A 15,099-nucleotide genomic window follows, 5' to 3' on the forward strand; every position below is an offset into this window, starting at 1 on the left:
CCTCGGTGCCTAGGGGCACTGTTAGGGGCCTCTGTTAGGGGTGATGGTATATTGGGAATGGGTACGGGTGATGGTGGAACAACATGATAAACATAATTGTCACTGAACTGTACATGTGAAGATCACTCAGTACCAGATGTTTCGTCACAGAAATATTTACCACGATTAAAAAAAAAAAAAAGAGTGTTGAAAGAAAAGAGTCCTTATGGAGCTTGAATGGAAACAAATCCCAGTAAGGACTTCCATATAAACAGTTGATGAGAACCTTTTAGTTCTGTGGGCTGAAAACCTTTCTCTCCTCTCTTTAAAATTTTATTTGAAATTCCTCCTTATATGTGCCTCAGAATAACACCCAACTTTCAGTATTATCTTTCCTTCTTTCTCAGCAGGCCCCTTGCTGTGTACACACACACACGCGCACACGCGCACACGCACGCACGCGAGCGCACACACACACACACTCACTCTCTCTCTCTCTCATACGTATCATTAACAAGCTGCTGTAGGACCCCTGTGATTTAATTAGCTATATTATGGAGTCCTGGTGGTGCGGTGGTTAAGAGCTCAGCTGCTAACCAACAGGTCAGCAGTTTGAATCTACCAGCCGCTCCTTGGAAACCCTATGGGGACAGTTCTACTCTGTCCTGTAGGGTCGCAGAACATCAAAGTATTTGAGCTGAATTTGCTTAAGCGGGGCGCCTGAGCTACTTTATGAAAACGATCTATGTTCTTTTGTTCACGTAAACAGGTCCATGAAATGGTCTGCTAAAGGAGATCATTTTTTTTTTTTTTTTAAGGAATGAGGTAGGGGGCCAATTGTGGCTTTTTCCTGAGTTCCATTGTTGTTCACTGAATATTACCATTTATTTGTGAGCTGCTGAGCGTGGCTGGAAAGCCTTAGTTACTTCCCTGTTTCTGAAAGTGTTTGCAGTGTCTTTCCTCTACCATCGATATGAGGTACCCTGCTTAACACCAACAAGTTCACCTTCACCTCTGACCACCCAAGTCCAGACAACACACACAAACTGTCTCTGAACTTCAGATTACAGCTAGAAACCACACCCTTAGATGTCTTTCTTTTGCCAAATGTATCATTTCTTAAAGTCCTCCTTCAAAACTGCGGTCTTCTGTGCCTTCAGACCCCAGCAGTCTCTAGAAAGACATTCAGTTCTTGCCCCTTCTAGTGGTATAGACAGCTCGGCCATCCCTCCGCTCTGTCTCCACCATCCGGCTGCTGGGTTGACCTGACTTTGGACTCACAGTTTGTAATAGAGCTTGTATGAAAAAGACAACTCAGCCCCATCCTCCCCTGCACCATGCCAGGAGTATGCCTTTAGGGTTGGGGCAGGTGGGGGGGGGGGTACTTACGCAAACATGGAACACCTCTACCTCCACAAAGGCCTACCATTTGTCAGGAAGACATTGGCCTTTGTGGGGTGAGCCTAGACCATTGGCTCTAGGTGTGTGTCTGGATAAAGCAGTCGCCGAGTCACTCCCTAGCACAGAATCTTGTTTTGCCTTTTTGCTTGGCACTTCCCTTCTATCTGCTCTTCCTCGCCTGCTGCTTGTTCCTCCTCCATGTCTCCACATTGGAACGCAGGCTCCACAAGACTGAGAACCTCGTTGCCTTATTTACTACCAAATTCCCAGCACCAGGAGGAGCAGAAGATGCTTATTAAATACTTGTGAGATAAATTATCCTAGAAACTTATTCTTTTCGCTTTTAAACACAGCACTTTTCTTCTCAAGGTCGGTGGTGTCCACCAATCTCAGTGTAATCTAGTGGCTTATCATAAAGAAGGATTCATGCACAGAACATAAAAATTGAAGCAGTTAAATCAATTTCAGGAAAGTACTGTTCCTGACTCTCACGTGTTTCATTGTGAGTGGTTCTGAGCCTCCGTTTGGGGGGTGTTTTTACCTGTGGGTTAGAAGGCAGTTTGGATCGCTCTTTTCTTCTTAGCACTAAATAATTGTATTATTGATTTTACAGACATGCTGAAAGTCAGCAGAAGCACATGGCAGAGAAAATGCCTGCAAAGTGAAAAGAAGCCATCCAACCAGAGGATAAGCTAAAATTTATTTTGCTTCTGTGGTTGTAAAAATGTTGCTAAAGGTGGTGCAGGACAAACATCAGTGTTAGTCATTGATAACGTCTGAAGCTTACTGTCCAGTGATTGGCCTCTGCTTCTTAATTTATTTTGATTTTTTACTTGTGCCACTAAATACCAGGCATTTTAATAAAAATATTGTTACAAAAATGTACAGTGCTTACACCATCACCAATCATGGTTAATCAGAAAGGGTAGTTTTAAGCGCATTTTTATTTGTTTAGAGACTTCCAGTTGGAGCAGTGTTATTGCTGACTGCTTTCACTCTTCACTGTAGTTTTGAAGAAGACCCGTGAATGATGGTGCTATCCAAGTCAGAAATACATGCCTGCCTCGTAGTGACGTCGTAGCGCTCCGTAATATGTATATTTTAATCAGTTTTCAACATTTTGTGAATGTTGACTACCTGAAGTTCATTTCTAGATGTGCTATTAACATTCTGTTGGATTCAGAGGGTTTCTTGAAAGTTTTATGTATAAATATGTAAAATAAAAATTAAGAATTTGTTTCATATGATATGTCTCTTTGCTCACTAGCAAGCCCTGTGGTCCTGTGCTAACTGTATTTCTTCTCTCTTCTGTCATGCAACTGAATTACCCATCAGGAAGCTTTTTTCAGTAAAAAAACAAAGTGTTCAGAGGTCAGGCAATACAGCGAATTACCAGGAAGATTGTGAGGGTGTGTGTGTGTGTGTGTGTGTGTGTCCAAAACAGGCCAAAGGTCAGCAACGTCAGAGCTAGTACTTCTGTTGTTACGTAAAGTTACTAGCCTGGAAGTTTCTGCTTTACTAACAGCTGCTGGTGCCGAGGTGACACAAACAGTTTGTGCTCCACACTACAGGTTGGTGCTGGGACACAGCCGGCGGTACCTTAGAAGAAAGCCGGTCGATCTGCTTCTCCTAAGATTACAGTCATGAAAACCCTATGGAGCAGTTCTACTTTATAACACGTGGGGTCACCATGAGTCAGAATTGACTCTATGTTAGCAGGTTTGGGGGTTTTGTTTGTTTTTTGTCTTGTTAGAGCCTGTTACTACATGGAAACACCATTTACTGAGTTCACTACATGAACCAAAGATGCTGTGTTTATTCACTTTCCAAGGTCAGTGTTGCCATTTTAAAATTTAACAGTGTCTATTGGTTACTGGTGGCGCAGGGTTAAGAGTTAGGCCGCTAACCAAAAGTTCAGCAGTTCAGATCCACCAGGCGCTCTTTGGAAACCCTAAGGGGCAGTTTAACTTTGTCCTATAGGGTCACTATGAGTCGGAATCAACTCAACAGCGATGGGTTTGGTTTTTTTGGTTTCTTGGCCCAATGAAGAAAAATACCAAGTCTAAAGTAGATTACAGACTGTTCCCATTAAGCAGAGAGTTTCAGAAAATAGATTTAATTAGCTGATGTCCATGTTGGGATTAAAGAAGCACAAACTCAAGCAGAGATGAACAATTCAGCGTTCCAGAGCAACCCACAGACCACCTGGTTTCCAGAACAACCCACAGACCACCTGGTTTCCAGAACAACCCACAGACCACCTGGTTTCCAGAACAACCCACAGACCACCTGGTTTCCAGAGCAACCCACAGACCATCCGGTTTCCAGAACAACCCACAGACCACATGGTTTCCAGAACAACCCACAGACCACCTGGTTTCCAGAACAACCCACAGACCACCTGGTTTCCAGAACAACCCACAGACCACCTGGTTTCCAGAACAAGCCACAGACCATCTGGTTTCCAGAGCAACCCACAGACCGCCTAGTTTCTAAAGCAATCCTCACACCACCTGGTTTCCAGAAAAACCCGCACACCGCCTGGTTTCCAGAAAAACCCGCACACCGCCTGGTTTCCAGAACAACCCACAGACTACCCGGTTTCCAGAACAACTCACAGACCACCCGGTTTCCAGGACAACTCACAGACCACCCGGTTTCCAGAGCAACCCACACACCACCCGGTTTCCAGAGCAACCCACAGACCACCCGGTTTCCAGAACAACCCACAGACCACCTGGTTTCCAGAACAACCCTCACACCACCTGGTTTCCAGAACAACCCACAGACTACCTGGTTTCCAGAACAACCCACACACCGCCTGGATTCCAGAGCAACCCACACACCACCTGGTTTCCAGAGCAACCCACACACCGCCTGGTTTCCAGAGCAACCCACACACCGCCTGGTTTCCAGAGCAACCCACAGACCACCCGGTTTCCAGAGCAACCCACAGACCACCCGGTTTCCAGAGCAACCCACAGACCGCCCGGTTTCCAGAGCAACCCACAGACCGCCCGGTTTCCAGAGCAACCCACAGACCGCCCGGTTTCCAGAACAACCCACAGACCACCTGGTTTCCAGAGCAACCCACACGCCACCTGGTTTCCAGAACAACCCTCACGCCTCCTGGTTTCCAGAACAACCCACACACCGCCTGGATTCCAGAGCAACCCACACACCGCCTGGTTTCCAGAGCAACCCACACACCGCCTGGTTTCCAGAGCAACCCACAGACCGCCTGGTTTCCAGAGCAACCCACAGACCGCCTGGTTTCCAGAGCAACCCACAGACCGCCTGGTTTCCAGAGCAACCCACACACCGCCTGGTTTCCAGAGCAACCCACAGACCGCCTGGTTTCCAGAGCAACCCACAGACCGCCTGGTTTCCAGAGCAACCAACAGACCGCCTGGTTTCCAGAGCAACCCTCACACCGCCTGGTTTCCAGAACAACCCTCACACCGCCTGGTTTCCAGAACAACCCTCACACCGCCTGGTTTCCAGAACAACCCACACACCGCCTGGTTTCTAGAACAACCCACACAACACCTGGTTTCTAGAACAACCCACACAACACCTAGTTTCAGTGTAAGGTCCATGATGTCATCTGAGGATAGACATTTAGAAAACTGTCTCCATTTTCCTTTCTCAAAATATACCCAGATACGTATTGTATGGGATTAAAAGGGTTGCCAGCTTCCATTGACTGACATTTATTTAGCAAAGTAGGAAGTCAACAGTTACCATGCTTATGGATCTCAGTCAAGTGATTTTGATTTTGAATTGGAAAAAAGTGTGGCCCATAAGTATTTTTGGTTTTTGTGAGTTGTCAGTCGAGGAGGACAGGTTGCTCACCCCTGAGCTAATGGGTGGGGCCCAGAGTTCTCTCTGCCTAAAACCGTTGCCATCAAGTGGATTCCAACTCATAGCAACCCTATAGGACGGAGTAGAGCTGCCCCACAAGGTTTCCAAGGAGCGCCTAGTGGATTTGAACTGCCGACCTTGTGGTTAGCAGCCGTAGCACTAACCACTGCGCAACCAGGGTTCTCTCTGCCTAAAGGTCTCTAACTGGGTGGCCAGTGATCGGGGGTGACTCCCAGCCTTGGGAATCCAGGTGCAGCTGCTGGGCCTTTGCCACTTTGGTGAGGCTATTGGTCCTTGAACCAGCAGTTCTTATGTTTTGCTGCACATGGGAACCACCCGGGGAGCTTTAAAAACCACCCATGTCTGGATTAGAGGGGTGGCCTGGGCACTGGGATTGTCTAAAAGGACCCCAGGTGATTCTGACGTGCAGTCAGGGTTGGTAACTAGTGCCACGACTTCGTTCTTTTTTAGTGTTCAGTATCTAGGGGTTTTGGGGTTTTTGTTGTTATTTGTTTTTTTCTAATTGAAAATATACTCTTACTAATTTGGACCTTTTGGGGAAACAAACCTGGGAAGAGAGCTATGAAAAACGCCTGTGGCCCAAGTAGGAAAGATGGTGACCTTCTAAACCTCCAACGGGGACACCCACCGCCTGGAGTGCTGAAACTGAAATGCGGTCCACCGAAAAAGACTTAATTTTAAAATCCTCGCCAGAATTGCCAAATCTCGAAAAGATTTGGATCTCATAAAACACATAGCTTTGCAACTTGCTTTTCCAATGGCAGTCCCTCCAGGCCAGTGCATGCAGATCTAAGCCGTCCTTTCTAAGAGCTACAGAGCATACTTTATTCAGCCGTTCCCTTTAACGGTGGACCTTAGGGACCTTCCCAGGTTTCTGCCACTAAAAACAGAGAAGCAGCGGACGTGCGTACACTTGTAGTTGTGCTTTTACTCGTTCCTCGTTATCCTTTCTTTAACGTTACATGGCGTTGTGTTTAGATAGATCCTTTCACAGGGAGAGGCCATTGTGGAGAAGTTGATTCATTGCAACAGAACTGGACACCCACCCGTCTGAAAGACACCGACTCGTGTTCATCTTTAAACATCCAGCATCAGCAGGGATGTCACTTCCTCTACGAAACTGTTTCCCTCTCTCTCTCTGTGTTTGTGTGTGTCTCTCTCTCTCTCACGCGTGCACACACACACACACAAATCTGCACACAGGCACAGCCTCCAAGAACTGACCTCTGCCTCGTGAATACAGAGTTTGCTCCATTTCCTAAGGATAGAGGCACGCCTCAGCCACCTTCGTAACTGCGGCCGTCAGCACAAACTAGGCAGAGTCCTTTCATGAAGACCAGCCCACGTGGACACTCTGATCATCAGGACTGCCCTTTTCACACTTGCGTTAACTGGTGGTCCTCTCTTCCTGATTTAAGACTCCTCTCAGCTGAGAGACAAGCCCCTCAGCCTGGCTTTCACTCAAGTTTAAACTCACTGCTCTCAAGCTTAAGGCTCCATGGCTGGCTTGTGCACCCCGAAGCCCCTCACATCCTCAAACCTCTGATCTAAGATCCAGAGCCTCTCCTTCCATGGCATGTGTCATCTGCCATCTCTGGTAAACATCCCTGTGACAGACGCAGCTAGCTGTTCACTGGAATTCATGCTTCCCCACCTCCCCACCCGATCGTTGTCCCTGGCAGGTGGTTAAACAGGGACTGCATTTCCCAGCCCCTCTTGCGTCTAGACGTGGCCCCATAACTGGTTCTCACCAACGGGGTGTGAGTGGGTGTGAGGAGCCCCAATTCCAGCCACAGCTTTGAAGAAGGGGTTTGCCTTCTCTGTGCTTTCTCTTTGCACCAGCTGAATCCAAACAATCTTGAGGGCCTAGAGGATGACAGAGCCACAAGATGGACGGAGTCTGCGTCAGTAAATGGGAGAAGTGCCTGTGATCTGGTAGGATTCACCTCAGACTGTTACAAGAGTGAGAAATAGGCTCTTACTGTGTTTGAGCCAGCATACGACATTGAATTTGTTTATTCCAACAGCTAGCATTACCTTAATAAAGCAAGCCCTTGGTGGGGGCAGCCATGGTCCTTTCGGAAAGAGTTGGAAGACAGACCCAGGTCTCTGAGGGCAAAGCCTGTCTTCCTAACCACATGCTACACTGCTTGAAGAGGGCCCGTCCCCTTCCTCTAGGCGGTCTCTGGCTTGCTGACTCGCCCTTTTCAGGTCACAGACCTCGTCAGTTTAATTAGAATCCCATTCTCTAGTCTATCTTTTCCTTTAGCCGTTGTGGTAGAAATTAGAACATCAAAATGATATTTGTTATGAATAAAAAGTTCATGCCAGAAACAAGCATACGGATTTTATTATGATGCCAAGAACACACATATTTGTCAAGCGACAACAGAAAAACTCTGGAAAATCCTGTTTCTACGATCCTCAGAACCACTCCTGGATCATCACCACCACGCCGCTGAGTTCTGAGTCTTAGGAAATGCAATTACATTTTGCATTAGGGTTCATTTATATTTTTCTAAAGATTTGATACATTCGTTATGAGGTGCTTGATAGGTTATGAGTTTTTCAGAATATTTTAATTGAGGCTTATATTCAGTTGTCAGTATAAATTAATGTTAAATAATTTATAAATTAATGCTCTGGCTGTGCAAAATAAGTGTCCTAATTTCTAAGTGAGAATCTGGAATAGCTCTCCTTTAGTAGCTTTGGGAAGAAATGATTCACGAAGACTAACTGGGTCTAAGAAATTCTCTCCATATTTCTCTCCACACTTATGCTGTGGAACGGGGAGTCCTGGGGGCACAGAGGCTAAGTGCTCGGCTGCTCACCGGAAGGCTGGCAATTCCGATCTACCAGCCGCTGCTTAGAAACCCAGTGGGACAGTTTTAGTCTATCCTATAGAGTCACCATGAGTCAGAATGGACTTGCTGGCGATGGTTTTTTTTTTTTTTTTTTTTTTTTTGTGGTTGTAATGCAGCTCTTGTTTTAAAAACTATTGAGTCCACTTTGCTGCACCACTAGACAAGCACACAAGGGAGGAAAGGAATACTTACAGGAAAAGGGATTTTATTTCCACCCTCCAGACCAGACATTTGGACTTTCTTGTTGGTTATTTACTACCAGAGTCTCTTCTCCTTTATATTCAATCAATATCTTATTGGCTTTTTGTCTTTGCAGAAAATGGCAGTGTGTATCCTGGCTCTGGTATAGCACAGACAGGGCAGGAAGTGAGCTCTTTAATTTTATGCCTCATAAAGTTACCCCCTTCCAGATGTGTGTTAGTTCTCAGGAGAAATTACAGTCTATAACAGTGTGTCATCTCACCTTGTAGAGGGGATTTTAGGTCACATTGCATGTACTAGAAGTGGCCTTTGAAAGTCAGTGAGGAGCGTATACTTCACCGTAAGAGCACTTCAGATGGGAGGGTTCCAGGTGAAACGATGTTGACTCTTACAGGCAGTGGGGAGAAAGGGCTTTACCACTAATCACAAAGCATCTGTTTCCTCTTTCCAGTGACGTGTCCCTTCTGCTCAATAAGGCTGATTTTAAAATGTGTCATTGTCTCGAATGCAAATCAGACTGAGAATAGAGCACCAGCTAGCTCTGTCAGGCTAAGTAATTTTTTAAGGGAAGTAATGAAAACCTCAGGAGGGATAGTTAGGTGTGGGCATGTTTTCTATAGGAGTAACAAATCCATCTCGCTGCAGTTCTGGCTAAACCAAGACTGGGGAGAGAAGAGAGGAGAGGCCTTTTCAGAGTTTCCGAACCTGTCAGTGGGGTGTGGGTCTTTAGGGAGATGGTATTTTTTAACTCCTTGTCCCTGAGGTCAAGAGCAGCGGAGGAAACCTGGGTGAATGTGAGGACTCGGGGAGTAGAGAGGAGCCATTCCATAACGGGCTGCAGGGAACCAGGATGGTGTTTACAGACCTTGGCCACTCCTCAGCAGGCCTTGCCGTGGCCACCTCCCCCTGAATCTGTTCTTGAACCCAGTTGTCCAGTCATTTACCAGGGGAAGGGAGCCCCTGAGTGGCACCAGTGGTCAAGCTCTTGACTACTAACCTAAAGGTTGGTGGTCAGACCTACCCAGAGGTGCCTTGAAGGAAAGACCTGATGATCTGCTTCCAAAAGGGCAGAGCCAAGAAAACCCCATGTAGCAGTTCTACCCTGACACGCATGAGGTCGCCATGAGTTGGAACTGACGGAGACTGGATAGACCAGGATATTTCCTCTGTGAGAGCTAGAGCTAGAGCTCGAGAGCCCCCAACCTGCCTTTCAGATTCCTACAAGGACGTCCTTCAGTCACCACGGTGGGATCAAGGGAAGCTCATGGCCAGGCTCGCCCCCAGGAGTGCTGAGGCCGAGAAGGCATTTGTCAAAGACAGTCTTGAAGGAAAAAGACACCAAAGGAAAATAAGATGTAGGTTGAGATGCATAGAGGGGGAGGACTGGAGCTTGGGTCACGCACATCCCCTCAGAGTCACAAACATAAGTGCATTTGGGCTTAAGGACCAGACTGGTGACACCAATGACAGATGTGAGCTGGGTGTGAGACAAGGAGTGATGGGAGTACACGCGCCAACTGAAGGGATTCAAAATCGAAATTTTTTTAAATGCTATGCCTACCAAACGCAATGTATCTTAGCACCAATTTCAGCCTTCTGTGTTGTGCTCTGTGATTTCTTCACAGGGTGAGTGTATTGTTATCTAATGTGACCTTACAAATCACCCCAAACCTAAGTGGCTTAAAACAGCAACAATGATTTATTATCTATTGCAGTTCCTACCAGTCAGGAACTTGGGAGTGACCCGGCTGGGCAGCTGTAGCCTGAGACAGCTGATGAGGTTGCAGTCAGATGTTGGCTGGCCGGGGCTGTCGTCATCCGAAAGCTTGACGACAGCAGAAGAATCCTTTTCGCAGTGGCTCAGCCGCATGCCTAGCTGGTTGGTGCTGGTTGTTGGCAGTAGGCTTCAGTTCCCCACAACATGGGTCTCTCAACGGGGCTGTTTGAGTGTCTTTGCAGAATGCCAACCATTCACTCTTGATTATAAAATCCAAGAGAACAATCAAAAGTGCAATGTCTTAGTGACTTAGCCTTGAAAGTCACATACCTTTAGTTACCGCACGTTCTACTGGTCACACACTTGAGCCTGATTAAATGTGGGCAGAGCCTACGGAAGGGCATGGCGGAGGGTGAGGCTCATTGGAGACTGACTACCAGAGTCAGTGTGTGGGGCTGAGCTTCAGTCTAGTCCTTCAAGCCCTGTGTTCAAAGACAAATGGCAAGTATGCCTTGGTTCCTGTCTAGATAATCTTCGTGCCGCCTAATGATACACGGAGCTAGCTCTGGAAAACCACTTAGAGGACTTTGACTTTCTTTATTCACCAGCCATGAGCCTTCTGTATCCTGATCTGAAGGAATATCTTCTAACAGACTAGTAATTCCACCAAACAGAGCTAGAAATACCAGATTAAAAAGACAAAACAAACCCTGTATTTGGATACAGTAGACATTGGAGAGCAGCTGAGACAGCCAAGATCCCAGAGACAAAGGAAGTTCACTGAGATTTGGCCAACTTTCTTCATGATACTTTTCCTAAGGGCATGCACTGATTCCTGGCAAAGGGTGGCTGCTTAGAGGCAGACACCAGCGTAGCTTTTTGGCAGTCTCATAGCATAGGGCTGTCTCTGCAGCCAAGTTTAAAGGACAAAAATCCTGGAGGGAAGAGAGGTGAACAAAAGCAAGACCGGCACTCTGTCTTGTTTCCCTTTGCGGCATTGCTTCGGCTGAGCAGGGCAAGATGCAAGGAAGCCCAACAGAAAGTGGCCAAAAAGGAGGGCAGAGTTTTGGACGTGTCGTGGTGCTGGGAGGCAAAAATTAGGGCCTGCCAAGGAGGACGGGCATCTGCCCAGAAGTGGGCAGAACCAGAGCTAATCCAAGCCTAGCAGGCTGCAGCCCAGCCTCAAGTCAGCTCAACCCCTGAGTGGACTGCAGTGTTCTGCCTTGCTGCTTCCTGCTAGAGGCTGGGAGAAACGTCTCTGAGTAAGTACGTGGATAAATTAAAATGAATATTGACTTTACAAAACAATAATGATAATGTCTTGTGGGGCTGCAAATATATGAATGTAAAAAGTGCCAACAGGCTAACAGGGCCCTGCCTGCCACCATCAGCCAACGTTGCCTCCTAGGCCACTGTGGCCACGTGGGCTTTGCCGGGGTTCCCAATTCTCCATCCTTCTTTCTCACTCTTCATCATCCTTTATTACTTATTTCCTTGGTCTTGCCTTAACTATGGAAGTAGAAGAGGAGGGCGTCCCGTATACCAGGCACTCCACTGCCAGTACCCCGTTGGCATCGGGTCTGTTCCAACTCACGGTGGCCCCATATGTGTCAGAATAGAACTACCCTCCATAGGGTTTTCAGTGGCTGTGAAGTAAATCACCTGGCCTTCCTTCTGAGGTGCTTCCAGGTGAACTCAAACCACCAACCTTTCAGTTAGTAACTGAGTGTTTAACCATTCATGCCACGCAGGGACTAGGACTCCACTAAGCATGTTGTATTTATTATTTCACTTCATCTTCACAACATCCCCATGTGTCAGTATTATTCCCATTTGATAGATGGGGATACTGAGGCTGAAAGTGAATTAAAGTCGGAGCAATACCCAAACCCACTATCTTTCCATACCATACAACATCCCATAGTTGCCAATGGAAAGTGTTACTTAGGAGGTTAAGATAGGGCAAGTGTTTCTCCTCTCAGCTATAGGTGGTCCTGTCACATTTCCTCGGGAGTTGCTTGAGGCCCATGAGACTGAAGCAGATAGTGATGGTCTCAGGATGATGAAGACCGAGAAATCTAAAGCCACTTCACCAAGGAGTAGGAAGGGAACCAATCCAACATCTTCTATGCAGACAAGATAATTTAATCATCATTAAACCAAGCTTTCAGAGAATGGAGCTGCTGCTGTTGTTATTTTGTTCTCTTTTGTTTGAGCCTCAATTACCCATTTGTGGGTTTTATGAATTTTGTGTAATATGTCAACAATTAAACCCCTCTTTTGAGTTCCTCCCATTTCCCAATCTAACCTTGGGGCTACTTCCTCCAAACACTTATACAAGAACCACTCAGGGAATACAAATTAATGTGGTTTAAGGGGAGGGATAAATGCAACATTCAACAGAAAATTTGAATTATACGCTTTTTTCCCAACACTTGAAATTTGTTGGCCATTTGCCTCTTACAACAGTCCTAAATAAATCATCTTGGTTTTGGAATCTAAACTGTAATTTAATTCTTGTTTTCTCTCTCATGTTTCTTTTATAATCATCTCAATCCCCTGATTTGCATAGCTGGTGTGCCAATCCACTGAAATAAAAAAGCCAAAGTGCCCACTTCCTCTTCTAAAAGTACACACATGTGTATCACTTCCTAAATTACACTCGTTGTCAAGAATTTGGGGCTGTAAAATCATCCAGAAGAGTTGGTTGGTATCTGATGCAGTTAACTGCTCTTCGTAAAACATCACAATTGCCTCAGCTTCATATTTTAGGAATCTGTGTGCTTACTATCTGGGGCCAAATATACTCACTCACGCTTAGAATTTTGAATTTCAAAGAAGCAGGAAGTTCACATACAAATGACTTGCATTTCAGGTGCTTGCATGGATTTTTCCCTATTACCAGCTAATTGGGAAAGCCACATTGCTTTCAATTCACACCAGAAAATGAAAGCCAAATCTTGGGGCTACTTCAGGTTTCTCAGACAAATACTTATGGCTATTCCCAACTCAAAGTTACCCTGGGCTTCTGGGCTCAAGATGAAAGCATTTTCATTGGGAATTCCTTTGGCTTCAGTTTCCAGGCCAGTCATGCAGCCCATCTAAAACCATGGACCAGGCTCACCACACTCAAGTGGGGCTAGGTCTTTAGGAAGACAGTGACGTTACCTTCCAGACCCTAAGGTCAAGAGCAGGAGAGGGGTGAGTGTGGGGACTTGCCCCAGGAAGACTAGGAGAATGGAAGGTTGTGTAATAAAACCAGTATCTAAGGCAGTTAGGAATGGGAAAAGAAGACACAAAAGTATAATAAAATACTTTGGGATGTGGAGAGAAGGGAAGGGTTGGCAACGGTTACATCACCTCTCATCAGGGTCATAAACATAAGTGCATTTAGGAGCCAGGCTGTTAGTACAAGTAAACTGAAGTGGGTTGGCTGTAAGACAACCAGGGATGATGGGACTAAGATGATAAAGAGTGATGGGGGACACATGCCCTGCCTGGCTAATGGGATTCACAGCTAAGTAAATACTAAACTATTTACGTAACTGCTGGGTTGATCTAGCTCCTGCAAGTCTTTTCTAAGATTTTAAAATATTCTGGATTTACGACACAGAGTACATTACTTCTATCACAGTATTTTTACGTGGACTTCATGTTTACGTGGACTTCAATGATTTTCCATCATACATTTAAAGACAGGACATTGGCCACCACTGGAAACCATTTTAAGAAAGAGCCACACAAAACTTATTAAACTTACTGGCAGAATGACATTCACCACACCACCCAGTGACCACCCTCTGAGTACCTGGGCAGATCTTCCTTTTAGGTTTACTAATAATAGTAACATAGTAAACTAATTAACAATAGCCTAGTAATGATCAAGCTGCTCTCACGACCACTGTAAATTCTACGACTTCCTTCGGTGCGTTGGCATCCAAGAGAAGAGCTAAATCTGCAGTCCGCCTGTGACAAATTGGGTGAAAGCTTCGGATAATATACCTCTTAGAACGTTGTATTATTCTTGTAAGTTGCCTCAGATTCTTTTTAGTTAGGGATGGTGTCAAAAGTAAATAAATATATTGTTGCTGTTGGGTGCTGTCAACTCGATTCTGACTCGGAGTGACCCCACGTGACACAGTGTAGAACTGCCCCGTAGAGTTTTCTTGGCTCTAGTCTTTACAAAAGCAGATCCGCAGGTCTGTCTCCCCTGGAGCCACTGGGTGGGTTTGAATCTCCGACCTTTCAGTTAGCAGTGAAGTGCTTAGTTAGCATTGCATCGCAAGAACTCCTTTTAAACGAACACATAGAAAGGGCTACCAATGCCTGGAATACTCTTCCAGTGACAAGATCCAATTAGCTGGCAAAGGCAGAAATCTACTTTGTTTTAGAAGATAAAATGAATAAAACCGAGTCCTGATATCGATTATACCCCCCAAACCTCCTTTTTCTGTCCTTTCATCTATATTTCCACGATCGTATCACAATAAAATCCTGCTCGTACGGTCTTATATTTCCAGGGCATGTTTCCGCCCCTCTGGTTTCTCTGGAGGTCTCCTCCTCAACTCCATGTGGTTCACTGTGGCATCAGGCTTGGTCCCCTGCTCCCTCTGTCACAGAAGTAATGCAGGCAGACCAATCAGAGCACTCATTCCCCACCCCGAGTAACAATGACTTCACAGATGTGCTTGTGACTCAAGCAGAGCCAGACTCCGCTGCGATTAGCACATGGATGCTGGCATCACGCAACTGAGAGAATAAGAGCTGGCAGCCATCTGCCTACTACGTGGAGAGAGATTTTGCATTAGAATGAAGTCAAGGAGAGCAAGCAGAGCTGAGAGCTGGTGGAGGAGAGGGAGAGATCCCTGAGGACATCCTATGAGTTCTCAGATTTACTTTGAAGCCACCTGTGCCCTGGACTCTTCCTTTGTATATGCCAGTAATGCCCCATTTTTCTTATACCAGTTTGAGTAGGGTTTCTGCCAGAACCAAGAGGCCTGACTGACTACTCTGTTTCCATACTTGTGGCCTTTCCCTATCACTTCAGTCCAT

General features: G+C 46.1%; 2 protein-coding genes and 1 long non-coding RNA gene across 10 annotated transcripts in view; 1 reads left to right on the forward strand and 2 right to left on the reverse strand.

The window, feature by feature from the left end:
• The window catches only part of SCHIP1 (schwannomin interacting protein 1), a 147,084-nt gene extending 144,460 nt beyond the window's left edge, over positions 1-2,624 (forward strand). For all 3 annotated transcript variants that reach the window (XM_064275656.1, XM_064275655.1, XM_023555352.2), the window contains one exon: positions 1,994-2,624. In XM_064275656.1, coding sequence (XP_064131726.1) covers positions 1,994-2,045 — 52 coding nt within the window. In that variant the 3' untranslated portion in view covers positions 2,046-2,624. The remainder of the gene's footprint in view (positions 1-1,993) is intronic.
• LOC111752287 (uncharacterized) overlaps positions 1-15,099 on the reverse strand; it is an 86,566-nt gene that overhangs the window by 19,538 nt on the left and 51,929 nt on the right. The window lies entirely within an intron of this gene.
• LOC135228544 (uncharacterized) lies at positions 2,618-10,200 on the reverse strand. Its single transcript, XM_064275191.1, is given in 2 exon segments — positions 2,618-4,835; positions 10,053-10,200. Coding segments are annotated over 2 exon segments (1,446 nt in total). The 3' UTR covers positions 2,618-3,537.

Source organism: Loxodonta africana, chromosome 23 (assembly GCF_030014295.1).
Source record: "Loxodonta africana isolate mLoxAfr1 chromosome 23, mLoxAfr1.hap2, whole genome shotgun sequence".
In the NCBI taxonomy this organism is placed as follows: Eukaryota; Metazoa; Chordata; class Mammalia; order Proboscidea; family Elephantidae; genus Loxodonta; species Loxodonta africana.